Consider the following 27,867-nt stretch of genomic DNA (forward strand, 5'->3'; position numbering starts at 1 on the left):
CCAATCAGGATCAGTGTTTCATACACATTTTGATCATAACAATGATCAGGAACCAATAAGAATTGTTCTTTCAAAGGCATTAAATTTAATATTTTTTAGAGCAAGGCCACTATTCCATAGGACACATTTCTATATGATGCCAGCTTAAAGGGGACTAATAAAAAAGGGGTACAATGGAAGAGACATCGATGGTCTTGGAATAAATTCAAGCCCTGCTTTCATATTTGCAATTAACTGCAAACCTTAGTTTAAAATGGGATTGCATTCTTATTGTCACAGATAATGCTTACATGTAAGTGAGGATGCATTTCTACTGAACAATTTTTACTCAGAATACATATTCTGAAATGTTTTTGGTTTATAAGATGGCCATGTCATTTTCATACAGTGCTATTATATTGAAAGGTTGATCATAGACTAACAAAAGGGCTCATTCGTGATGTACGTCTTTGCAAGTGTGGTTCTAGGAGAAGCACTGACACAACAATCACGGGAGACAAAATAGTGAAAATATATAAACTGATAAACCACCCATGAATGTGATCTTTGGTTATATTTCCTAGCCTCCCTAGTTAAGTATGAAGACAACTAGCCTTGATTTTAAAGGACTTTCAAATTAAACAATTGTTGCAACTAGATTCTTTCAGCTTCGGAGCATTAACCATCTTCAAGTGAGCTATGCTTTCGATCTGCATTTCAAAATGAGCATTCTGCCTTCCAACAGTATTATGGGACACCTTTAAAGAGGAATTTCACCCTGACAAAAGGTTTGAGAAAATATAAGAAATAACAGAATATTGGTGAAGGTTACCAGAAAATCTGACACGTAATAAGAAAGTTAATAGAATTCGACGCTTTTGATTTGTGATGTCATTAACTAGCAGCTTCTCCCTTTGTTATGTAATATAAAATGCATGAAGTTCATTTTTTTTAATGGTTCCTGATGACTTAATTTTTTTTTCTTCCAGGAGCAGGTGTGAAATGATTTGTCTTTTGATATACTGATGGTACAATATAGTCCATTTTAATTTTAATAGAAAATGACATTTTGATTTTTTTTTCACATGATATGAGGAACTGCTCACACATGATGTTACAAATTAAAAAGTTAAAATTGAATAACTCTTTTAAAATCGTTTTACAAACTTTCACCAATATTTTTCATTATCTTTTATGCTATTTTTATGAGAAACTTTTCAAGAGGGTGAACTTCCCCTTTAATGATGCCACATGTATCTAGGAGTTGTTGCCATTTTGTTGAGACATGCAGGATTTACAGCTTGATGTTTCCATAATCTGGGGTGGGGGGCATTTCATCAAAAAGTGTAGTCAGTCATTTTCACTGACTAATTTACCTTTGGCCAATCAGATGCAAGAATTAGCAGAAAGTAATGATAGAAAAAAAATCACTGGCTATTAGATGAAACACTCCCCGTTCCACCTCTACACAACAGCAATAATCAAACTTTGTTAAAAAGGTGATGAGAAACTCTCTACACAATCCATGGCCATGTTGTTTCCTATGCTGATGTACACATGAACAACATACATGAGAAAAATGATATATTTCCAGAGATCAGCGGTGATATAATATCCCAAGGTTGAATACTGTAACTTGGAGAGGTGTATTGTTCAGTTTGGATCACTCCAACTAGGTTGTAACTATACGTGTGTGACGGTGTCTGTAACATTGGTTTAAGCTAAAAAAGTGCTTGCACATTATACAAAGCTTTTGAACAGCAGAGAATTCCCCTTTCCAGATGCATTTTTTTCTTCTTTTTTTTAACAAGAACTAGATCAAGATGCACTTAGGGTAACCAGGTACTGTCATTTGATGAGATGAAGAAAAGGCAGCCAAGCGTTGATTCATATATTTTTTTTCCTTCAAAATATCCACTCCACAATTCGACAAGCAAAAGGATTATTATCACGTTGTTATCCACGTTGTACATTTGAGACTGCGTTCCAAGTCATTAAACAAGTGGCGACGGGTTACACAGTGCTTTGACGAAACCTAACCCTTCCCTTTATAAGCCCCATGCCCGTACCCATATACTCTAAAATTCACATTTTTTTGCACCCTAACGCAACCTGACAAACGTTAAACAAGTCCACAAGGAGCGCTTGAAGCTATGTCAGACACAGTCTGCACCTTCATGCTTTAGTCTGACTCCACTGCCCCTATTTGCCCCTCGAGCACTGGCATTAAATCTTCCATTAGTGTTTGGTTGACAAGGAGGAGTGCAGGGTGGTTGTTGGCATTGCAGGAGTCCATCTGTGCTGTTACTTGTACTGACTCTACTATCATCACACACATTGATAATATTGTTTTTTGTCTGGACTAAGCTCGCGTACGGCGGTGGCCCTTCCGAATCAGAGTCTACTAAGTTCAACGGGCTGCGCGTCTCGCTGTCAATCGCCTCCAATCCTCCTTGTAACGTCGCTGTCGTCGTCACCGCTGTTGCACCATGTTTATATCCTCCACCAACCCCTGCTCGACTCCCGACCCCGCCCCGTTTGGATTGCGAGCCGTTCGATGCATTCGACGGGCTCCGCCTCACCGGATGCCGCTGAAGGTTTTCTGTTTTGCTACGACACTGTATCATTAAATCTTGCCTCTCACTGTCATATACAGTCCGATTTGGCGGTGCTCTGATGCCGTTTTCTGTCATAACCTCCCGGTGTATTCTAACATTGTCACGCATGTGCTGCGGTTCGTCCTCATCCGGGAGACATACTGACGTGGGGAACTTCTCCGTTGACTCACTGTGTGAACAGACCATCTCGCGTTGCTTTCTTAGCCTCTCCTGCTGATGCTGCGCTGAGAATCTATGGCTTGGTATCAGAGGTGACTGATTAACCTGCAGAACAAAAAAACAGAAAATTCTGTAACTATTTTCAGAAATCAATACGGGCATCGGTTTCCATTCATTTCATCATCATGATCTCATTAGAATCGTCTTCTCTTTTTGGTGGAATGCTTTTTCACATTCAACAGAGAGTATCCCATTCAGAGTAAGATCATACTGTTGGAATACTTTCAAACTTTTCAAACTTGTTACATTTTACTTTAGATGCCTTTCATAATCATTCAGTTGCTGCTCTTTGCTACTGAGTTTCCAAATACTAGACAGATCTGGAGTTTATTCATTTACCAGACATCAAAGAAAAAGCAGAATGATGGAATTTTGGTAATTTGCCTTAAAAAGAAAGATTTTTATTTTTTACTTCACAAATGTTTTTTTTTAAATATTGTTCTGCTTTTATTAAAACCAACTAATTGTCAGGGTTAACTTCCCCTTTAATATCAATCCCTGTACTTTTTCTGGGACCCTGTATAGAAGATACCAACATCTCATTTCGCATGTTCATTTCCATTTACAAAACACAAGCTTATCAGCCTAAAGCACACTTGATAACGCAGCATTGTTAATGAGTTAGACATTCTGCCTAGATTAAATGTGACAATGTTCCAGGGTACCCCGCTATGACCTTTGACCTGACCCCATGACCCAAGCATCAGAGATCCAGGGGAGCTAGGATGAAGAGAGAGGCACTGCGCACAAAGGATCAAACTTGGGACAAAAAAGGAAAACCAACGGGAGATACATAGGGGATATCTCCTGTAGTGCTGAAGGTGAAAATATTCATTGTGAGTTTGTAAATTCTGTGTAAATTTATGAAGGAAAAATGTTGCCTCCTCAAAACAGAAAAATGATTGTTTTTTAGTCGAAAACAGCTAAAATTGTTTCTTTTTTGGAGGGGGATGGCATGGCTTCCACTTCTTTAATTTTCATCAGTGATATAAAGAGTAGATAGATACATTTGAAACATTTGGCAGGAATTTCTAATCATTCTTTGATTCTACAATGGTCGATTTTTTGTGGCTTCTACTGCAAAAAAAAAAGTTTGTTTTGAAAGTGGTTGTACAGTATTCAACCAGATATTTTCCCACATCATCTTTCATCAAATCTGTGGCTAGAGAGAGAGAGAAAAAGAGAGAGCGGAAAAAAGGTTGTTATGATGGCTGTAATTAATTCTTTAATAAATAACAATGTTACGACTGACTGTATCAGTACATGGTATACCATTAGACAAATTCATTGGCATTCTAGCCACAAACTAAACCAACCCTGACCTTGAAAATAATTGATGTTTTGGAACAGCAATCATTGTCACATACAAGTGTTCAGTTGTTTCTGGGTGAGTGAAAACATTTCACGCACCTGAACAACTGCCTGAGATCATTTCAAGACTCGATAATGAAAAGCGGATTATCAAGATATTAATCCCAATTTATTTGACAAAATTTCTTTGTAGTTTTTCTAGATTAAACAGCAGAGAATTCAAAATCAAATGCCATTGTAATGGGTCAGATGCATATAAAGTTTCGATTACTGGAAAGCAATTGCTTCAAGCACAAGCAAAAGATCATGCCTAAGCAATTGCTTTACTTTGTATACATAACCCTTTGCTTGTGCTTAAACCTTTTTCTTGCCTTCAGAAAGCAATTGCTGGCGGTTTGAACAATAGCAACGTCACGCGTGTGCGACATGACTCTCGGAATAAGGCTGAACTTGAAAGCAGAGGTATGGCAGTACAAAACACTGCTTCTCTCATGTAACATCTTTTCCTTAAAACGTGGTGTCAAACTAGTCCTTTTGTTTCTAATTGATAAATTTATATAGTTTGCATCCGGTTGGCACTAGGAAGAAAACATGATTATGCCCTGATCAAGCAAACGCTCGAGCTGCTCTGATGGAGCTTAGAAAAAACCCACGCAAATGCTAAAACGCACAAGCAAATGCTACAAGGCAGTTAGCAATCGCTTGAGCTTACAAGCTGGAGCATTTGCTACCTCATTTTTAATGAATACAGAATCAAGCAAAAGCCTCACAAAAGCAATTCCTACTTTTTATGCATGTGTCTTTCTTATAAAGAATGATAGCATTCAGTAGTCGTTACTTATCCCACCACGAGAGGGAAAAATTACACAGGGGCTTAAGGCAAACTTTCCTCTAAAATGCCCCAAAGAGTCTAAAAACTAAATGAGCCATGGAAATTCCCATATGGTGCCATGTAAATTGTACTACAATGCAATTTTTTTTGTCTTTTTGTCCGTCGAGCTCAAAAATATCAGCTCTGGAAATATTCAAAATCAATTATTCTCCGATGGTTGATTGTCTTGCGGGTGACACATTTGCTTCTGAGACAATTGCTCTGGAGTTAATTTCATCTAAGATGCACGGTTAGTGTTAGGGTTGCAATAGGGTTTTATGTTGGGTTTAGGGTTAGGATAGTATACACATAGCGAATAGGCATGAGTGTGATGGTGCGAGATTTCACATGAGGTGAAAGAAAGATGCTCTATTCAACGAGGCGTTAGCCAAGTTGAATAGAGCGTTTCTTTCTTTCACCGAATGCGAAATCTCGCACCATTGCACGAATAAGAATATTCGCTATTTGTGTTGTACAATGCCTCGGAATCTAGCGAAAATATGAGGAAAAAGAGTTTTTCCCTCCAGTAATCTATGAAAAGGGAGCAAAAATATTGAAAGCGAAAAGCAAAATCCCACAAGCCGGGCCCACAAGCGCACATGATCTTGGACAGCATTGCGCATTTAGCCAGCGGGCTGTACGTGCATTGTCACCTTTTTCAATGAAATCCCATTGTGACGTCACCTCCTAAAGCCGTGCAATGGTACATTTTGAACGGTACATTTTGGATGGTACATCTTGTGTGCAACGGTACAAATGTTTGACATTCAGCGTACAAGCTAAGTAGGCGTTGTACAATAGGGTATAGCGTTAAACCCAGTCAAGTTGGTCATTCGATTAGTGTGTGGAATTCAGAGAGGAGCAATCGTCGCCGGAGCAAATGCCGTGGAACAGTTTGGCGATAGAAGCAACTTACCGGTACGGGAGGATTGTCTGACGTAATAGAATAACTGGAGGTTGGTAGCGAAGAAGAGTGTGATGCTAGGCGGCTGCTGCGACGGTAGTAAAACATGATGACACAGCACAGACACACGACAGTCAACGGCGCCAGAAACACCAAAACAAAATATTCCATGTGCCAGGCACCGCTGCTAGTGCTACCTCCTTCTCTTGCACCTGCAATATGACAAAATGAAGAGAAGAGATAAATTATATTTGATATTACTATCACAATTAACTTTGGATCTGACAAGGAGAGATATAAACAATATTATGGGTGGTTACATAATATTCTAATTTGTCTGTAGTATATTTTTGAGCAATGCCCCTTATGGGGGAGGGTGTTTTTCATGAAACATTCAGTATTCTTATTCAAGAAATAGTATGAAATACTGGAAAAAGAACAATATTTTGTATCGTTAGAAAGAGAAAAAGTGCTGCAAATTTCCACAGCCATTCAAATATTGAACAACGTGCCAAGCCTGAATGAAAGTCTTTCAGCTAGGCTCAGGCAATATAAAAAATATCTAAACTTTTTCAAGAAATGCATATTATCAACTTCAAAATCAATTTTCAAAATTTATATTAATTTTCATTAGTATGAACTCCTACTTCAATTACAATCATGAATAAAAAAAAAATTAATAACTGGGTCCAATTTGAATAAACTGAATTATGAAACCTTGGTAGCTCTATGGGCTCACGTGTTGTAAACTATCATACATTTCTCAAACAGATTCATGAATGTCATGATGATAAACACTGTTGACTGTGGTTAGCTTGGCTGGAAAGAAGAACATGATAGCCTGTTTCTAGGGCAAAAGTCTATCGAGAACAGAATTTTAACTGGATTAAGACACAGACAAAGCCACATTATTATGAATCATAGTCTGAGCTCTGGGAGAGATATTCCAGCTAAATGCATGTGACAGCGACTCTTGCTTTTTACCAAACCAGATGGCTAAAAAAAATAGGAAGAAATAAAGCAAAACAGACACGCAAACGGGTGAAATGAGAAAGATATTGGGTAAGAGAAGAGGTATGGCAAGAGTGAAAATATCGAAAGAGAAAATGAGATGAGGATGGAAAGGAGATACAGAAGGAGAAAAAGGAGGTGCGCAGTAAGAACAATACATTGACTGATAGAATGAGATGATGATGATAATATAAGTGAGAGAGACAGACAGATGGAGAGGTACGTATGAGAGCGGATGCAATGAAAGACAGAATGAATGAATAAAATGAAGATGAAATGAGAGAAGAGAGGGAGGGGGACGGACGGTATTACAGATGGGAGGAAAAGGAGACACTGGCGCATAGAGAGGAAAGGAGAGAGGATTGAGGGACAGGAGAGATAGACAGAGGGATAAAGGGATGAAAGAATGTGGTATAGATTACATAAAGTCAAATTCTCCTCATGATTTCATCCATGTCTTTGTATGTCTGTGATGTTTGGAAGGCTCTGCAAACAATACCACTCCCAACACTCGCTAGCCAGTATAGTCCCAGCTCTATCTGTTCCTGATGCCAGATGCCACATAGACAAACAGCACTGCAGAAGTGCCTGCTCCGGTAGCCTACGAGAGGCACTAAAACGTGGACGATTTTAACATGGGGGTAGAATTCTACGATTTTGACAAATCTGGTCAACCATTGCTCACAATTCACATATCATTATTCTTCATGTTCTTCCTGATAGATAATAAGATGATAATTCATCTTGTGACTGGTCACAGAAACTAGTCTAAGTGGTTCCACTCACTTGGATAATGATATATAAAAGTACTTGAAAAAGTAGATAACAATAACTATTTGTCTGGTCTCTCTAAACATAGCATCAACCCCTATAACAACAAAGCCCCATTGAATACTTTCAGTCTGAAGGCTACCCATCCATACCTTTGCTTGAAGTATTGATATTGTGATTTATTTTCACAAGATCATTTCAAGTGGTTATCGACACAAAAACACCCAGACAAAATATCAATAAAGACAAGCACCTATTACAAAAGAGCAGAAAGGAAAGCGAAACTCAGCTTGTGGCCACTTCCTTCTTTTGTCATTAAAAAAAAAAATCTTATGGACCATGGCTCTTTTTTCTTTGACTAACAAAAATCGAAGTGGAGTCAATCAAAGAATGATCCCTACGTAAATGTTCACACAGTTGCACACGAGTAAAACACACATAGATCCATCAATCATATTCTAATTATTGGGTTTACATTTCAGACATTCGCCACACTTTGAAACAACATGCTGGCAGGAGTCGAGCTATTTTCGTTCTTTCTACGTGCAGATAGAACCCGCAGTATTTTCCAACCCCCCTGTGCCCACGTTTGCAGAGTGCGTTTTTCACATAATTAAACATTGACTTTATGCTCTTCCGTAGACATAACATGTCTGCCCTTCTGATCTATGTTTATGTTTGGTAGAATTTCATGTGTCAAACTCGATAGGAGAGCATGCATCTTCCTTTTAATCTTGGTGTTACCCTTTGAATTTCAAGAAAATAAATATTTAAAAAATGCTCACCCCCCTAATCCTTATTAACAGAGAATATATAACATTCATCATCTTCTCTGTCACATTTTTCACTCACAAACAATACTTTTTTCTCTGAATGTCTGGTTTTTGTGTTGCAAACAACATAAAAGCCTGTACATTGCATCTCAATTAGCAAAAACTACTATTGATGTGGCTCTAACTGATGTGTGTGTAGAGCAATATGGTTGAGTGTGCCCCCCCCAATATATACCCAGTAAACACCCATTTCTCCATCATCTTCCGCCCCCCCCCCTCCTCTCTTCACTCAATCTGGCCCTATATGGGGGGGGGGGTGTAGTGCTTGTGTACACAAATATGCATAATACCCCATCCTCCTCCCCCGACAAAAAAGAACCTCTTCTCTTCTTTACCCCTTTGCTATAGGGGAAGGGGCATTTCGTAACAGCAAGAGCATGAAAAGCGGACATTACATTGATGGATAACTTTTGTCAGTCATTGATACTGGGTACAATGAAAGGGAAAGAACTTGTGGCAGATCTACTTTAAGCTGAACATGGATATAAAAAAGGGGGGGGGGGGGGGATTAGCCAGAGGGGACATATCATGGATGATGAAAAAGAAACATGATGTACACCCTGCTGTGTTCCTGTATGAATCAAGAAAAATATGATCTCAACCCGGAACCAAGCGAAACCGAGAAAGATGAGAGAATCCTGTCTGACTTTATTATAATGGTCTTCGTAACCAGACAATAATACTACTTATTTGTCTCGGCTCTGGCACAGGATTCCTGCCTAACCGATCGTGAACAACAGAAAGAGGGCGAATAACGTCACACACGTTTCACTGCGAGTACTTAACTCAAATATAACGCGATACACCATTTTCTTGTGAAAATGCGCAACTCCGCTAGAGAAGTGGTACACGTTAATGAAAGGGTCTGCACAGAGGAGACTAGGTCTGTCTGGGTCAGGAGAGTGAGGAAGAGAGAGCAACAGACAAGCTCAAAAGGCATTTAACATAGATTAACATTATGATATCAATACATGCTCCCATGGAGCACGATTTCAGTGAGGTAGACCTCTCCCATCCAGCAAACATGTTTGTCTGCGTGTTATCATTTTTTCCCCAACCAGGATTTCATTTCTTTTAACGAAAATAATCCCTTTCGGCTTTGCCATCAACAAGTCGCTGGATACAAAGGTGATCATGTTGATCGCAAATGACGTACAACAAGTCCCCAGTCATTTCACACCTAATGCTTAAACACATGTCATACAGAATAGCAACAAGAAGGGTGGGACCTCATTACTTGCTTGTTTGCTTCTGCAATCAGTAAAATTCAGAATTAATGTTCCAAAAGTTTGCCTTTACTCCCTTTAATGTCTCGGGCTATTTAATTTTTTCAGACATTGAACACCCATAGGGAGAGAGAGAGAGATAATACACTTGTTCAATGTATCTGCTATCAAATTCTATACATAGATATCATTTCAAACATGCCTTGAGTAAATAAGACAATAAAATTGAGCGTCGTCGCTTCATGCATCTACAGATCGTTGGTTTTAATGTGTAAATCAATAAATTTTAATGACGTAGTAATGTAGGTACTGTATGGCTATATACCGGTACGCTCTTGAACCTGCAAAAAGCCACTCGGAGGCCATGATACACAAAGGTTTAGCACATTTGGGTTTCACATGTGGGGAGAGTTTCATCCACATTTTCGTCCGATAAGTTGTCAGATCTGACAACTTTTCTTGATTTTGATTGGAAGAGAAGCACTGTTACTATGGTAACTGTCGGATAAAATGTCCGACAATTCCTTTCATGAAACACTCCCCTGAAGACAATTCTCTGAGGTCTGTTTTGAAAGAAATCCACATGCTACAGTGATCTTGATTGGCCTATACGATATAGCTATTAATTGCAATCCTTATGTTATATGTACATCACGCAGGGGTGTGTAATGAAGAGTTACAACCAAAATTCTGATCTGGTATCTTTTTTTTTATTACACAATTCAGAATTGGCCTAGACCAGGGGATCTACTGTATTAGAGGCATTTGCATGACTTCTGGCACACGAGGGCCTTGTAAAGTGGCACTATGCACGTAAACAGCTATGAAAAATAAATAGACACATTAAATAGATTTCAGAATTTTGTGTTAAGTTTGTATTCATATTGTTGACATTTATAGTAGCAGTTTGGGGACCAGCTAGGCCAAAGGCCAGATGGTTACAGATTTCCAATAACAAATAACGAGACTTCAACAGAACTGATAGAGATTACCGACCCATGGCCTTGACTAGTGCTTTCACACTATAGTAGTAAATACTGGTTATTTTTTTGGTTCAGGTGGTATGAAAGCATTCATGGAGGGGGGGGGGTGACTGGAGTCCGGTTTGCTAGCATATGACAGGAAGGAAGAGAGAAGGAAAAACCAACGGATGGAAAGAGGAATATGAATCGATGACGACATGGATAAAGAAATATTGAGAGGTTCGGGGGTAGAAAGTTGTGATATATAAAAAAAAAGGAAAGAGGAATATGGTTAGCTGAAGAAGACATGAATAAATAATATAAAGAGAGTACGGGAAAGAGGCATAGTGGACAGAAGAGAGAGAGAGAGAGGGGGAGGAGAGAATGAAAAAGGGTTGTGTATTTTTTACCATACAATATTTAAGGAGACACAAAAAGGGATTTTCATTTTATCAACAACACTTGTGAAAAAGTGACATTCATTACTTTATATACTATGAGCAGATATCAAATAGTGAGTGAAATATAGATTTTTCAAACAATAAGAACAAAAATTGCAATAATTGATATGTAGGCCCCAAACAAAAACAGAAAGAGAGGAAATCGAGAGAGACGGAAGGAGAGAAAAATGTATCACTATGATATAGAGTGTGTGAACAGACAGTTCACGGTCACTGCAGTGTCCCTGTCTGGCTTGAAACCAGTCAATAATATCCACTCATCTGAGAGAAAGAAAGAGAAAGAAATAGATGGACAGACATGACAAATAGATATTTATACCCATTTCTATGTCAAGAAACTGTAGGGAGAGGCGCAAGGATGATAAAAGTAAATGTAGTGACCTATATGCCCAGGCCTTTGTGTAAGAGGGAGGCTTCTATACTGTGACCAATGCAAGGCCTGTATAATGTATGTACATGTATATAGGCTCTATTATATTAACATCTAGTATCCAAAGCAATTGTCCTTGCTTTTCCTCTTTATTGACCGATGGTTGTCCATAGCAGAGCACAAGACCTAATCTACTTTTCAAGATACCACGTTATTTAATATGTAACTGGATATAGGTCATCATATCTTTCGTTAATAGTAACCAAGAATTTTGAGATACCGGTATATGAATGAAATGTCAGAGAACATTGTTTACAGGCCTATAGATTATCTATTTTTTAATGGATTCACTGTTAATATTAGTGAGTCAGCCCATCTATGCACTTTGAAACTTATGTATAAAGCATCCTATAAATATTATTATATTGTTAACATTATCATTATTTTCAGTATCATTCTCATTATTATTATTGTATTATCAATCCACCCATTAAAACATACTATGCTATATGGATGGGTTCTATATGGAAGACACATCTTCATAAATATTCATCATAGAAACATTGCTATCAAGCACACCCCACCTGACTGGTAGTGTAATTACTTTCACATGAGCACTATTTGTCTGCGTTATTACATGCGAAAACATGTTTTTCTCCAAGCATGAAAATGAAATCAGGGCCCACTCATCGCTGAATTAAAAACACTTCCATGATTTATATTCTATCTAAATCCATATCTGCAAGAGGCGAAGAGGGAGGGGGAGTAGCGTATCCTGCAGATAATCTTACCAGACTTTGTGATGAATATATATATATCAAGCCCACATTGCCACAAATGGCACTGATATAATGGGTCACCAGCACACTTTTAAAACACATTCTTCTCTTTTTAATCAGTTTTACAGCATTATTGAGACGCCAGATTAAATATTTGTTCTAGTTGACAAGATGCACAAAGTCTACAGAAGCTAACGCGACCGATCCCCAGACATAATAGACATGATATATATATGGTTGATTAGGTATCAAGTACCTCTTCATTGGTGTACATACGGCCTCCTTTACAATAATGGTGCATAAAGTTCAGCATTCGACTGGAATATTGAAACCAGAAGGTGATCAGACCTTTTACGTGATAATGGTGTATAAACAGTTTATTTTTATGGTCTTCCGAATATGACTAAAATGGCAGGTGCCTTTTCTAACACCTTGTCATCATTGGTGACATTCATGTTGAATTTGGATGGTTTTTGCCCCCATAAAGTATTACTAATTACAGAGAACAAATAGGCTTATCTAATCTTTCCATTTTGGGGGGATAGTACAATAATTTAATGAAATAAGCAAGGAATAATTTCACTTCATAACCTTCATTAGCCAAATTTCTGGATGGATGAGGAGAGCCTTCATATTTTCTGAAGTCCTATATGATAAAAAAATTAGTATACAAAAGGAAATTTCTGGAGTAAAAAAAAATGTGGAGCAAATTGCGATGCCATAGAAGGAGATTATATAAGAATATCACAACCCACCAAAAAAGGTTTAGTCTCCAAATAAGTCTCACAGAAGACAAAGTGAGGATTATAGCATGGAACATACCTGATATCTGTCTGACAAAAGAATTGAATCAACAAATGGATATATCCAAGGCAAACTGTGTGTAGTGGCACAAAACAAACATAACAAGCATATAAAGGGAAGCAGAACTCGTAAAAATCCCGAAGCACAGGCTACATAGGCATGCATTGTCGTCTGCTAGAGTTATTTTTAGATTCATCCATGGCATGACATTTCCAATGAGAAAAGCAAATCATAATGTAGATCCAAATATCGCATAAGGCATTGACTGTAAATCCTAGAAATACCCTGTACCATGAAATCCTGTGTAGAATGATGGCCACAAAAACAAAAAGCTAGCAGACAATTCAAGATGTATACCAAAACGTTGTGACTTACGTACATAGTTTGTGCGTTAAGTCGGGAACTGCTGGATGAGGCAATTGGAAAGCCGTGACCACGGCAATAACGAATGGATGTGCGCATAGAATGTAGGAGCTACTGCCACGGGTTAGCGACGGGATGGTCGGTAAGGTAATCCTGGCAGCAGGAGCAGTGACAACGGTCGCAGCACCAACGTGAAGAACTATATCACAAGATCCGGGAGAATGGCTGCTGCCGCCTCGTACATGTTATGTCATTTGGGAACGGCGAAGATGTATGGATAGGCGGCCAGAGTAGAGTTGCTCCTGAACTCCTTCACCGCACACGTACACTCCTACTACTGTGAGCGATTGTCATTCCCTGCTGCGGCTCAATGTATGCCTGTCTGCTGAATGTGTACTTGCCAGTCTCCTTCTGTGTACACTCCTACATACAGCGGTCTTCTCTCTCCCGCTCTCTCCTGCTCTACTGGTCTCTCGCTCAGACAGATTGTGCACTAAGCCTTCCGCGATACCCCTCTATCTCACCCTCTCTCTCATTGTCTCACACCAGCACGCACACACACTTAATATTCAACCGCAGATAGACACACACACACACACACGCAGGGTACACACTGTCATTCAGACAGTCTCAGGGCTAGAGTCAAACTCTGAGTTGTATTTTATTGTGTACACGAATGTCCTCACCCACAAAAGTGTGATTATGTCTGCGCTGGCATATTATAGGGTTTCCTACAGACGTGACTAGCACACAGCCAATTACCAAACCATTTTCCTTTCTCTCTCTCTCTAGATCTCTCTATGACTCGCCCAATACCGGCAAATACCTTTTGACGGATTTTTATTGGCCGATCAGCTCGTTCTCCCATAGCCATTGGCAGTGCAGTCAATCGCGCTACCTGTATACTGCGCCAGACTTGATTTCCTAACTGTGTCACAGCTGTTCGCTGATGTTTCCCTTTAACCGACCTTACCATGTCAGGTGACTCGGTCTGGGAGGTGGTATATGTATGTACATGCTGCGGACACACTCACGCTCCTAAGGGGAAGGTCCCCTCAACTTGTCAGACATTTTAATTGGCAGTAAATGACAACAGGAACTATTACCAATCATATGCTATCAGTTCTTCTGTACTGGCTACATGGATGGCTAAAGTTTAAAGACACACTTTCAATAAACGGGAAAACAAACCCCAACGGTCAGTCGCAGATACACGTATAGAAATGGAAAAAAACAGCTTTCACTGCAGAATCAAACTGACTGCTTCACCAAGGTGAATTCATACAAAATACAATTAATCTGTACTACTTGGCAACTCTCTGCTAAATTGAAAGATAATTAGTTCAAAGGGGCCTGTGAAACTGGAAATATATAAACAAGTGGAATGCCTCTGGCCGTCTCACCTGCATCACGCGGTTCAATATAGCAGCAGTGCTGACTTTGAATACTACTCTAACTCGCACAAGATGTTCAGTGATACATGGTTACTCTTATGTCCACTTTTTATGAACTAGACCAATAAACTTACAGAGATATGATGGTTATTCACCAAAAAACCCCAACATGGCCAAAGTTCATTGACCTTACATGACCTTTGACCATGATCATGTGACGTGAAACTCAAACAGGATATTCAGTGATACTTGATTACTCTTATGTACAAGTTTCATGAATCAGATCCATAAACTTTCAAAGTTATGATGGTAATTCAACAGATACACCCAATTCGGCCAAAGTTCATTGACCTTTGACCTTGGTCATGTGACCTGAAATGTGCACAGGATGTTCAGTGATACTTGATTACTCTAATGTCCAAGTTTAATGAACTAGCCCAATAAACTTCCAAAGTTATGATGGTAATTCAACAGATACCCCCGATTCGGCCAAAGTTCATTGACCCTAATGACCTTTGACCTTAATCATGAGACCTGAAACTTGCACAAAATTTTCAGTGATGCTTGATTACTATTATGTCCAAGTTTCATGAATCAGATCCATAAATTTTCAAAGTTATGATGGGAATTCAACAGATATCTCCAATTCGGCCAAAGTTCATTGACCCTAAATGACCTTTGACCTTGGTCATGAGACGTGAAACTCATGCAGGATGTTCAGTGATACTTGATTAACCTTATGTCCAAGTTTCATGAACTAGGTCCATATATTTTCTAAGTTATGATGACATTTCAAAAACTTAACCACAGGTTAAGATTTCGATGTTGATTCCTCCAACATGGTCTAAGTTCATTGACCCTAAATGACCTTTGACCTTGGTCATGTGACATGAAACTCTAATAGGATGTTCAGTAATACTTGATTAACCTTATGGCCAAGTTTCATGAACTAGGTCCATATACTTTCTAAGTTATGATGTCATTTCAAAAACTTAACCTCAGGTTAAGATTTGATGTTGACGCCGCCGCCGCCGCCGTCGGAAAAGCGGCGCCTATAGTCTCACTTTGCTTCGCAGGTGAGACAAAAAAAAATTATAAAAAATGGGTGCCAGTTATCCAAGGAATTTCATTTTCACAAAGAATCAATGGTTGAAAAATGTTCTAGTCACTGCACTTTCTTAAAGAATAGAATGTTAGATGCTACTCCAGTTGTAATTCATATTATTGAACCTTTCCCAAGAAATGGCTGAACATAAAATTTTCCCTCATGAGTGACCTCGCCTAATCTTCACTGCAGCAGAATTAGTCCTTGCACGGGACAGTCTCATTATCTAAAGAAAAATCCAGTCTCTAGCGCGTCTTCCTTCCATAGCAGTACGGGAAGGAACGAGGACCCAGTGTTAATAATAATCCCTACGTTAATAACAAGCACCCCCTTAACCGAACTGACCCACTAGCATATTGCCAGCTCCGGATGAAATATGCACGACTTAAATATATGGGCGCTGGAGCAAAATTGATTTTGCAGTGATGCTGGTGGTCAGGTATGGCCGGTGAAAGAAAATGATACTGAGTGCTGCCCTCTTAGTTATTACCGACCTTGCCACAAGATGTTTGCTTGTCTAGCCTTGTTTGTTGCTCAGCTCTTGGAGTACATCACCCTACCTAATGTCACCCGATAAATCCTAGACATGAACCTGAGGGGTAAGACATCTTTTAACTTACATGACTGCCCATAAAACAGGATTCCTATTTCACTGGACTTTTATTTCAAAAAGTAGGTGGAAAGAAACTTTTACTATCCCTGCAATACTCAAACAAAACATGTTGTACATTATCATTTTAACATTGGTAAAAAAAAAGATGCAAACTTTTAAATGCATGTATTATTCATTCATATTTTACTCATCCTTTGAGAAAAACCTGCAAACATCTTAATGGATTTCGATTTGACTGATTATTAACCTGAAAAAACAAAAACTTTTGTTCACATATTTTGTGAGATTTTATTTCAGATTAAAGCTCAGCTTAGTGTATTAATAATGTACATGATACTCAAGTTAGTATACACAAGGCTACGTGCAATGTCGCAGCCAGCAATAAGAATTACAGCATAATAACGTGGCATCATTTTTAGAGGAAAAAAATCTCAATATTTATTTTATCAGGATCATGTTTATATTATACTGTACTGGTTACTGGTAGTTTTTTTTTTTTGGGGGGGGGTACAATTTGCAAATTGATGAAAAATTATCCAGGCAGTGTAGAAAAGAGAGAACAAAGAGAAGCAGAATGAGAAGGAAAAAGAAGCAGAATGAGAAGGAAAGAGAAGCAGAATGAGAAGGGAAAAAAAGGAGAATGAGAAGGGGAGGAGAAAAATTTCAAGAAATATCACTAATCTTTTTTTTCAAGTTAGCATAGCCAAAACTTCACGAGGTTCTGTAATAAAAAAAAAACCTAAATACAAACTAAAAAATAAATCATATACTGTAGGAATAAGATATCGTCAGGACATAACATAAGAAAAAAACATGAACAAGTCAGTTGGAGAAGACAAGACGGGGGGGGGGGGGGGGGTTAGTTAACAGAGAAAAGAAGAAAAAAAAGACTTTGGTTTTCAGGATTGATCCTAGACCATTCTGTCTGAGAGGGAAGTATGCTGTCCCATTCATATCCTGACAAACTAATAGAGTCAATCTATCAAAAAGATATACCCAATATGTATCTCTTTACCGACAGGCAAACCAATGAGTGGGACTAGACACCGGTCCAACAACTAGCCCATGCACCATGAACAGAACATAATGATATTATAACACAGATAGAAAAACAAGATTCATTACCAGAAATAAGTCCATTTTCCTCTTTCAAACATCTAGCAGCTTCCTTATTTTTTTTTTTACATTATCATATACTGTAGTTGTAATGATCAGTTTTGAAAAATTTTTGCATCTAATCATAATTTGTTAACTGCAAAATTAATCAGCAGTGAAGAACATTTCAAAATTAATTGGTAACTCTAATTAAGGTTATGCTCTAATTAATTTTGATAAGAGCGGTTTGCTGTTTGTTTCCTTCTCTCTCTTTCTTCCTCGTATCTCCATTTATCTCTCTGCCTCTGGCGTCTCATCTATTGTTTCTTCATCTTAACAAATCTGGTAACTGCACTTGGTCATTATTATTCAATAATGGCTGCCACAAACCAAAGGTACTGAATTCGCATTACTTAATCTAGTTTACACGTTATAGGACCACAAGGGATACTTCACACTACAACCTAAACTCAAGGACGGGAGGTAAAGACGATCACCGTCTTCCACAGTGGCTGAGAATGGGACATCTCTCAACATGCATCTTTTAGCATCTCATCTCGCTGTTTTTCCTTGGGATCTCCCCAGGATGACAGGGGATGAAATCCTAACCTTTTCCTGACAACCAAGGATTCATGTCCCCAAGGCCGCCACATTGGTATAGTAATTTGGAGTCATTTGAGTGCAGGGTAATGATGACATTGACAAATCATTCAGGATTTTTGGTTCTTTCTTTTCACGATTTCAGATTTGAGCCAACTGGAAGTTTTGAGTCGAACAACTCGGAATTGATAAAACTTGGAAAGGTGTGGCTGGCATGAGCTGAAATCATCCAATCCCAAGTCAAAGTAAAATTCTGGTATTGAGTCACATACATGCTTTTCACACTGCATTTCCTTAACCCAATACTGTCTTTAACCCCGGACTATCCTTCTCACCATCTTCCTTAACCCCATACTCTTTGCTTAGTCGGGGTTAACGCCTTAACCACGGGCTATCGCACAGCTCACGAATATTGATGATTTTGCCACACAGAGCGTGATATATCTGCAAGTTTGTGCAATATTTTGTGTAATATATGTGCAATTCTGTGATCGACTAATGCTTAGCCCAGTTTCCTTTCACACTACATCTCTTAGCACCGCAATTTTGGTGCTAGCACCGTAATAAGCTGGCTAACCCTGCTTTTTGCAGGGTCAGATAGTACCATACTATTTACCATGCTAGCCCACTTTGCTAAAACGTAGTGCGAAAACAAAGTGGGCTTAGCTTAACCCCAGGAAATTGGTGGGGCTAAGACCCCCCCCTTAGCCCCACCAATTTCCCAGGGTTAAGGAAAATACGTGCAGTGTGAAAAGCATATTCAGTTTTTAAATGGGTTTCCTGTATAAAAAATGCCTTATGGATCCACATGAGTAAATTACATACTTCATAATTCAAATCTGAAGGAGAAAAATTGAAGTGGGAACTATGTCCATACCAAAATGGCATTTCTAAAAAAAATCCAGTGATCATCTTCTCTTTCATTGAAAGAATTTTTTTTCTGATTCTTGAGTTAACTCCACCCAATGCTCTTATGGGCCTAACCATTTACAAAGACATCAATTTACAAAACATGGAATCATTCTTATCGCGATTTTAAGAGGCTGTGATCTACTTTCAAAGAGGGGGTAAATATGTGATTGTGAATCTAGGTCGATGTGAGCAACCTTACATTAAAGGTTCCACACTAACTTTAAGAATATTTACTATAGGCCATTTCCACAAATCAAAGGAGAGCGGATAGTAATTTGAACTTCAATTTTTTAACTTAAGGAAATATTCTCAACTCAAACCAATAAACGCCGTCATCATGTCCATCTCATGGCAGTATAGATCTAACAAGAAATGATATAGAAATGATATGACAATCTGTAATTTAGGGGACTGATATGGAAAATAACAGGTAGAAAATCCCCCTCTTGCAACTTGGTGACCCCAAAAAACCCTCTGCTCTTTGTACAAGATTTGAATTTTTTTTTTTTGGGGGGGGGGGGAATGTTCTCCATTCTCAACTTCAAGTGTACATGGATCTATCAAGATCTTGATGATGCTAATCATGAGCGTGTGTACCCCAGCATGAGGGAAACTGTTTTATGGGACCATCTTTGTATTCCTGTAATCAATATTGCATGAAAATCATGGAAATATTGAACATGAAGACAACCCAACTTGCTTTTCAATCAATTTTGAAGTGAACCAGTTACATTAATGTATTATTCCTTGATGCTCTAATTCAGTCATCTTTCAGAGATCAATAACATGATAACCTTCCTCATGGCTTTTGTTTGGCTTTTTTGGACATCTCCAATCTGATTGAAGAAACAATCGGATAAACCTCGCCAATGTTCAGACTAAAACATAATAATAATAGTCAGTTCTTGTATAGCTCATAACACGTTATGAATAAAGTCTGTATGCGCTTCCAAAGGACTTGGATATTATTACCTCGGCTGTAGCTCAAGCAGCTTTTACATTGATGCTAATTGCCAGGATCTGTTTTTATTTTTTTATTTTTTTTGTTTTGTTGCAGATCTGCAATCATGATTAAATCTTGCTTCAATGATGAATCCATCCCATGTTTGGGTATGCGTCTATACCAAAGACTCGATAAGGAATGAAGTATGATATTTTCAACAGAAGACACCTGCATCGTTCAGACATATAAGGATAAAAAAGGAAATGATGCAGTTTTCCACCGTATTCTGGTTGACACTTACCTAGCTAATTGACAGAATGAGAATAATGCTTGCTCCATCCAGTTACACTATCCTATGTTCGTCATATTTCCATACGCCTATCCAACATTGATTTCTTATTGAGAACAATTATGAAATTATCATCTGATTCTAACAGCATCCATTATAAGATGTTCAGTTATGAAATATTTATACTGTATTGCTATAATATTCTTGTGTTAGTCTGAACATCGCATCTGTCTTCATGATGATTCTAGCTCAAGGCAGTAATTTGTTCATTGTTGCTATTGGTGTCTGAAAGTCAGATACGTTAATGAGAATATAAAGCAGTAGGTCACCTTGAATGAAAAACTAAACAAAAAAATTAAATTTTCAAAACCCTCTTTCGATAACAAGTGAATATATTTACTCATTGCATACTTTTGTTTCAGAAACACAAAGAAGGTAACAAAATATTTACAGAGAATCTATGAATCAATTATTCTTAAAAAATAAATCTTTTAATTATTCTTGCTTGCAGTTGTGAAAAATCTATTTTTGTCTTTTCTGTTATGTATTCATCTAACCATAAGATGGCAAGAATAAACTGCTGTTGATTGTAGGTCATAGATATCATTTCACCAAAGATTATGGGTTTTACTATATCATACACCCTCCTGATATTTTTCTTCTAATTAATGGCTGGTTAATATTTTCTAAAACTTTTGGGCTGGTTAACACAATTCTGAGTGTACCTCTTTGTGTTTTATAAGTGCATTTTCACAAATTTATATACATACATGTCTGTGCTAATTAGTTGGAAAATTTGTCGTCAGTGCTCAGTACCTAACACTATTGACGGTCAATCAAACACAAGCTTTCAGAACACATTTTTACAAGCCATCTCCTTTAGTTCACAGGACTTCTTTAATGAATGCTAGAAATTGGAAACAGCATCAACAACAACAAAAAACACTACAAACACTACAAATCTCTCCCGTAAAAACAAACAGAGAGCAAAATAAATAAATAAAATGCCAAATCCTGATGTAGCTCACCCCCTTTTTTTTACATTAGTTTCGTGTGGAAGCCAAACAATGTCAGTAATCTATTTTCAAGAACCAGAAATATATATATTTTTTCTTTTGACTTTTATAATGGATATTAATCCATAGCAGCTTGGTAGATTTCTGCAGCAAATTGGTGCACAGGTCACAAGCTTGTCGATGTACCTTTAAATCGACAACAACTATCGTCTTCCCTGAGTGTCATTTATACTCCTGCGGTCATATAGATTTATCACTGTTCTGTGTCGTTTTGTCCTGTATGGTTTTTGTCTTCCTGGTTCGTTAAGATCCTTGGGTGATTAATAGGATTTTCCGAAGGTCCGTCTCAATGATGTCTGGAGGTTAGACGTTCAATTAAAAGGTAGAGGCGAGAAGCTATGATGCGATGATGAGCCCATCACAGCCACATACACCTATCAGAACTGCAATGCACTGAATGACTCTAGCACCACTAATTTCAACTGAATCAATCTTACAGCAACAATTTTTTTTAGCTCTTTAAGTAATTTTTATAATCCTTATCATTATCAAACTTAAAGATAAATGTAGATAGAAAAAAATATGATGCCGGGGCTCCTTAGAATTCCTTATAAAGAGGACTACACATCATCTATCCCAGTATATTATACTTCATGGAGTGACGATCCTGATCCAGTGAACTGTTACGGAAAGACACTTGACATCAGGAGCGTGCCAGCTTGATTAATCTTCTTGCTAAAATTGTCCACTAACAGCAGAGCCCTGCATTTGTGTAAAAACTCTAACTGCCATAGTCTCGCAATACATTCAAACTCACCAAGAGGTACAACAAGATGTACTTGGCATGGTATTTGTCTGCAACGAATCCAGACCCCGCACTCTGTGAAGCAAAAATTACTCAAAATACGGTGTATTGAGATGCAGGGACTTCTGGAATTGTTCACCGAAGTGGCTGTGAATACCGTCCTATTTCCGATACTTTACTGAACAATTACAACCATATTGCTGTACTTTTCAACCGAATGAAGCGAGAAGATAGCTGCTAAGACAAAAATATGGGTTCAGATGTCATGGCAGCTGCACTATGTGTACATCATTAAAAAAAAGAGAGACATTATTTGCTCCTTCAATAAATAGGGCCTTGCCCTCCCTCCCCAATATCGAACTTGATAAGATACAGGGAATAGTGTTTAGGAAATATGACCTAAATAGTTTAAGAGTTCACTCCTGTCAAGACAAGGGTGGAATGCATTACACATGGGAAAATACTGAGCAAGTTGCAAGGGGAACAAACTACTGATAACACTATGTAGGTCAGCTGGGATGGGGGTTCATCTACAGAAAATGTGGTAACAATTCTTTTTTTTTGTACATTTATATATAAAATGAAACGTATACATACAAATCCGCCAGAGATTTTCTGGTAGAAAATTAGTACTTCCTAAGGAATTGCCAAAATGAGTTTTAAATGAGGTAATCACTAGAGAATGCAGAGGGCTATTTTGAAAATACCAAGAGTTGGCAATGCCAAGACAGCCAGACAGTCTGAGTTGGCTACACCAATCTTAGGTTTGTTTAGCTTGTGTCTGGGCTCAGTAAACCAAACTCGAAGGGGTCAGTCAGCCAGTAAAAAATCTAGGGGGGGGGGGTGAGGAGCACAGACATCCACCCCCTTTACCCTTCTCTCATAGTGTCAACTGAGCAAAAAAAGGCATATGTAGTTGTAGTAGGTCCATGGTATATCCAAGTCAAAAAATGAAAAGGTGAATCTGCCAAAGTATTGTAGTAGGCAACACATTACAAAAGTAGGAATACAATACAAATACCTTATATAAATATAGAGATGACATAGTAGTTTTGTAATCTCTTGCCTTTTTAATTTTTTTTGGTAATATCTTTAAAGAAACACCCTCAAACTTGCAGACACCATATTCTCTGTACAACCCCTCAGCTGAGACACACATACACCTACAAATGAAAAGCTAAATCTGTCTCAGACAAAGCCACCTGCTTTTTCTGATAAGCATACTATTGCATATCGTCAAGAAGAATATGACGTTCAGTAAAATTCACAGAAAATGAGTAACACCTTTTCTGTATAGATATAAAGAGATATCGAGCAAGGCATTCAAAAATTCAGAGTGATGGAACGCTCTTGGGGCTCTGTAGATTACAGGTAACAAATGATAAAAGATATATATCCTCGTATCATACACCAGCGTTCTTATCACTATCAGGTGATGACCATGAGCTTCGCATGTTTCCAACATGAAATAGGTTCATGAGCCATTTACATGACGAGCAGAATAAAATCATGTTCGGGTATCTTGGCGTACTTTACTTATCACACGTGGTGTGGGTTTCATATTCATTGTGGGTTTGGCAGGTGTGGGCTTCTTCATCTTCTATTCAAGATAAAAAGGGTTGCTGTCTTCATCAGAATGAAGTTGGTGCTCTAGCCCCCTACTGCAGCTCTAGCTCAATTTTTCGCTCACAACATCAGCTTGTGTTAGACTATTCCCATAACAGGATGCCATTTTGCCTGGCATCTTTACCAGACTAAAGTTAAGCCCGATCCCATGAACATAGTACGATGCACACAGGGTTGCATGGGCACCAACAAGAAATGTGGCCCCAACTCACATCATCATCAACATCTCTTTAGCGTCAGGTGGACGTTTCATGAAGTCGTCAATGAAGTTATGCATAACTGGAACATGTTTTTAGGTGCTAATTCTGCTGCATAGGCATATAAACTGAAGCACAAGAAAGTGTCACCAGTCGTGCATAAAGTCATTTGTACCTTACAAACAACTTTATGGAACATCCATCAGGTAATCTATAGCTATTCCCTACACTCTCATTCGACTTGCCACACGTCCATTCTCCATCAGGTTCCAACAAACTTGACAGACGTTATGAATCATAAATCTGCCAAATATGATATCATGGATCAAGCTTGACAATAACGACTGCCCGATTTCTCTGAAGTTCAGCAACTGTTTGAGATCCTTGCATCAATGGTAATTCATCAATTGATACTCCATTCCCTTCACATCTATGACTGAATTAGGGAGGGGGGTATCATGTATCTTGTTAATAGTTTCAGGTGTTTGGACATTGTCAGGGCGTGTCTGAAATAGTTGCCCCTCTTTTTCAAAGTTCACACTTCAATTACAACATATCATCAAGGTGTCTCTTTGGTCATACATTGTTTAGATGTCTTGAACAGGTTTTTTGTCAGGCATTGGGATATTCCACTTTCCTTCAGAGTCTACACAAAGACGGAGAGATTCAAGAGCAATCCATGAACAGTAACGAAATGGGATTGTGACGTGTCGTAACATGGGAATGATTAATCTAAAAATTGACGTTTCCATTCAGAGAGTGACACCATAATGGATGCTCATCACACAATGCGACATGGCTGCGTGAACCGCGGCTAAACACATCTGCACGATTTTCCCCTACGGCATTAACCCAATGCCTGCCGTGATCAAAATTTGCCTTACACAGCCATACGGGAGATTCAGCGATGGGTGCTTTGACAACCCAGGAATGAGGGGGGGGGGGGCAGAGTGATTATTATTTTTATGACTCTAAAACCCACACCATGGGTATCTTGCGCAATGAAGGGAGAGAAAAATCAATTACTCCAACGTGTCTGTCTGCCCAATGAGCCGAAACGCACGCACCTGAGCAGTAGGTAGAAGAGACAGATGGATAAAAAAAGTTGTTTTTTTTCCTATCAACCTCACCCCCCCCCTTATTATTATTTTAAAGTTTGCTTTGTCTAGCTTTAGCTGGCCGGCATACTTTGATAAACTTGGACAGTGTGAAGTGAGTCATGCATCATTATTTTTGGTCTGGTTATTACAGAGTCTACTAGTCTTATCCTCTGCTTCATGCTATCGGAGCAGAGGTGGTGAAGTCCATCATTAAGTGGGAGGTAAAAGCACATGACGATGATGATGACAGCAATGAGGTAATGGCCTATATGGTTCTTAAACAATAATTTAGAGTGATGAATTGTCTTTGTAAAGCTTTCAAGTTGCAATAGCAGTATACAAAGGCCACTTTTGTGTTTTTTTATGGAAGCAGAACTCAACTTGTTAATCTAATCACAATGCACTGGTGTGGTTTGTGCAACACTGGACTCTTCCCTGCTCTCACAATACAGGAACATTGAAATGTATACTAAAGTCTAATCATCAAAATCGATTTAAAAAATAAAAGGTTGCTTCTATCACCTTTAATGAGCAAAGTTAAGTGAAATAGAGACTAAACTCACCTAAGAAACCGCAGTTTAAAAATGATCGTGATTAGATAGATGCAAACTCAGTATTCAGCTAAGCAATACTAACATGGAGACTGTCCAGCCCGGTCTAAATACAGCTGCCTGTCTGTGGTTTTACACCATGCAGAGAATGAGTGGTCAGTGAAACTCCCTGGCTGACCAATGCTGACCAATGGAGCTTGACAGCCAGCTTGTCCAGCACTACCCCCCTCTCTCTTGTTCTCTCCAGATTGGCCAGACTGGCCATGAACTGAACTGACCCTACTGTGTGGGTATCAGTGTCCTCTTGGGGCTATTTTCTCCAGACAAAGCAAACTGGTCAAGTCCATTTGCAATGGTTGGCAGACAAAATGGCATGGTAGTATGGCTGTAATAGGAGCTCCCATTTCTCTGTTCTTTCTTCTCTCCTTTTCCCCTATTCTGTTGTCCAATGCTCCACCTGGTCATACTAATGACCGATCATTTGCGTTCTCTTGTTCTTCTCTTTCTGTTTGTAATATGTTTATTTTAGATACAATCTTTTCTCATTTGAGAATCATACACACTGCTCTTCCACGAGGTCACATCCTATTCAATGACATTGCAATAATGGGATATCTGTCTAATTCCTGGATGAAAATCAAATTGCTATCACTTCCTTTCCTTTCATTTCTTTCAGGCTATAGGTGTTCCTCAATGAACAATATACTTTTCCTTAGGACTAGGAGAGCTATAGATCTCTCACATTACTTCATTTCCCCATCCATATTCCAATCCCCCCCATGGTCAATCACTCCTTATTCTCTGCTCCCCCTCTTTCTCTCTGGTTCTTTCCTTGATGTTGTACTAAGTTCTCTCCCATTTATATGAACACTATTATCTTATTTGGGGGAACCATGCAGTTAAATTCAGGTCATGGTCTAACTCTGTGCTAAAATTATGGGTAGTTGAAATTGAAAATGTCAAAAATTTAATTTTTGTATTTCAGATGTTTACTGTGCAAGACAGTGTGTGGTTCTTACTTCTACTCTTGGCTCTAGAAAGTTTACTGAAGTCAACCCCCATCAAACCAATACAAGATAGCTAAATGCAGGTGAAGATGCCAGTGACCCCAACCCCATCTCCTTTCAAATCTAAAGTCATGCCTGTTCGACATACATCTTACAATACAGACATTTTCACTATAGAAAAGATGTAGGCATTGTTGACAATAAATAATAAATTTCTCTGGATGTGACTCAAAAAATGTTATTTAGAATGGTCTATCGCGCACACAATGATCTTCATTATCAATTAATCAAAGTTGTAAGCTCTAGACATAATAACGTGATTAAGACTTCTTCAACCTGGCCTTCACTGCGCTTATTAACAAGTTGATTTATGACTGTCTGACACGTACGCACGGACTACCTCCAATGGTGAGCGTGTATGCAGTGTGCATATGTGTCACCGAACAAATCATGCCAATGCTTGACCACTCTGTCTGGCACTTGCATAAAATTATATGCGTAAATTCTGATTGCAGGTCAAACTGTCTGACCATTCAGAGCTGTCTGGCAAAGCCATCCAGGGAAAATTAGTCTTCATTCTGAGACATGATCATGCAAAGATATGGGTGAAACTACAAATAGGGCCTATTGAGTTTTCTATTTTGCATTCTCAAGAAATCTGAATGTCGTTAGGAATAGGAGCTTTAAAACTTCTTATTTTTTAAATGTAATTTTTTTCAATAGATTCATTGTTTACATTAGTCAGTCTACCTGTACGCTTTGAAACTCCCATATAAAGTGCCCTATAAATGTTATAAATATTAATATTAAAATATTTCTCCTTAAGTAAAATCCTCAGGAGAATCTGTTTCTTTCCGGGAGGTCTTTAAGGGGAAGAGGTATGAATTGTGACGAATGGGGGGAAACTTGTCAGCTCCAAGCCGCATGAGGACATCGGGTCTGCAATCAGAGACTATGTATACTTGACATCTCGCATGATTCTCTGTGACTTGGATGAAAATGATTCAAAATTATACACTTAGTCTACACAGTAGATAATTCAGACACTGATTGTGCCAATATGACTAATACTGCTGGAATTAATCGAGACAGATGACGGAATTCAGGGATACAGAAAGGGTGGTAGGATGAA

At 38.5% G+C, this 27,867-nt stretch overlaps 1 protein-coding gene across 4 annotated transcripts; it reads right to left on the reverse strand.

The window, feature by feature from the left end:
* Positions 1 to 943: 943 nt before the first annotated feature.
* Positions 944 to 26,403, reverse strand: LOC121407463. 4 transcript variants are annotated; one of them, XM_041598544.1, is made up of 3 exons: positions 25,741 to 26,403; positions 5,915 to 6,114; positions 944 to 2,861 (listed from the first exon to the last, which is right to left on the reverse strand). In XM_041598544.1, exons 2-3 carry the CDS (start codon positions 6,071 to 6,073, stop codon positions 2,136 to 2,138), a joined length of 885 nt encoding a protein of 294 aa, XP_041454478.1. In that variant the 5' UTR covers positions 6,074 to 6,114; positions 25,741 to 26,403; the 3' UTR covers positions 944 to 2,135. The 4 variants fall into 4 exon arrangements, with proteins under 4 accessions (XP_041454478.1, XP_041454476.1, XP_041454479.1 ...); XM_041598542.1 differs by lacking the exon at positions 25,741 to 26,403 and adding an exon at positions 13,495 to 14,632; XM_041598545.1 differs by lacking the exon at positions 25,741 to 26,403 and adding an exon at positions 13,138 to 13,488.
* Between the last annotated feature and the right edge of the window lie 1,464 nt (positions 26,404 to 27,867).

Source organism: Lytechinus variegatus, chromosome 2 (assembly GCF_018143015.1).
Source record: "Lytechinus variegatus isolate NC3 chromosome 2, Lvar_3.0, whole genome shotgun sequence".
NCBI lineage: Eukaryota > Metazoa > Echinodermata > Echinoidea > Temnopleuroida > Toxopneustidae > Lytechinus > Lytechinus variegatus.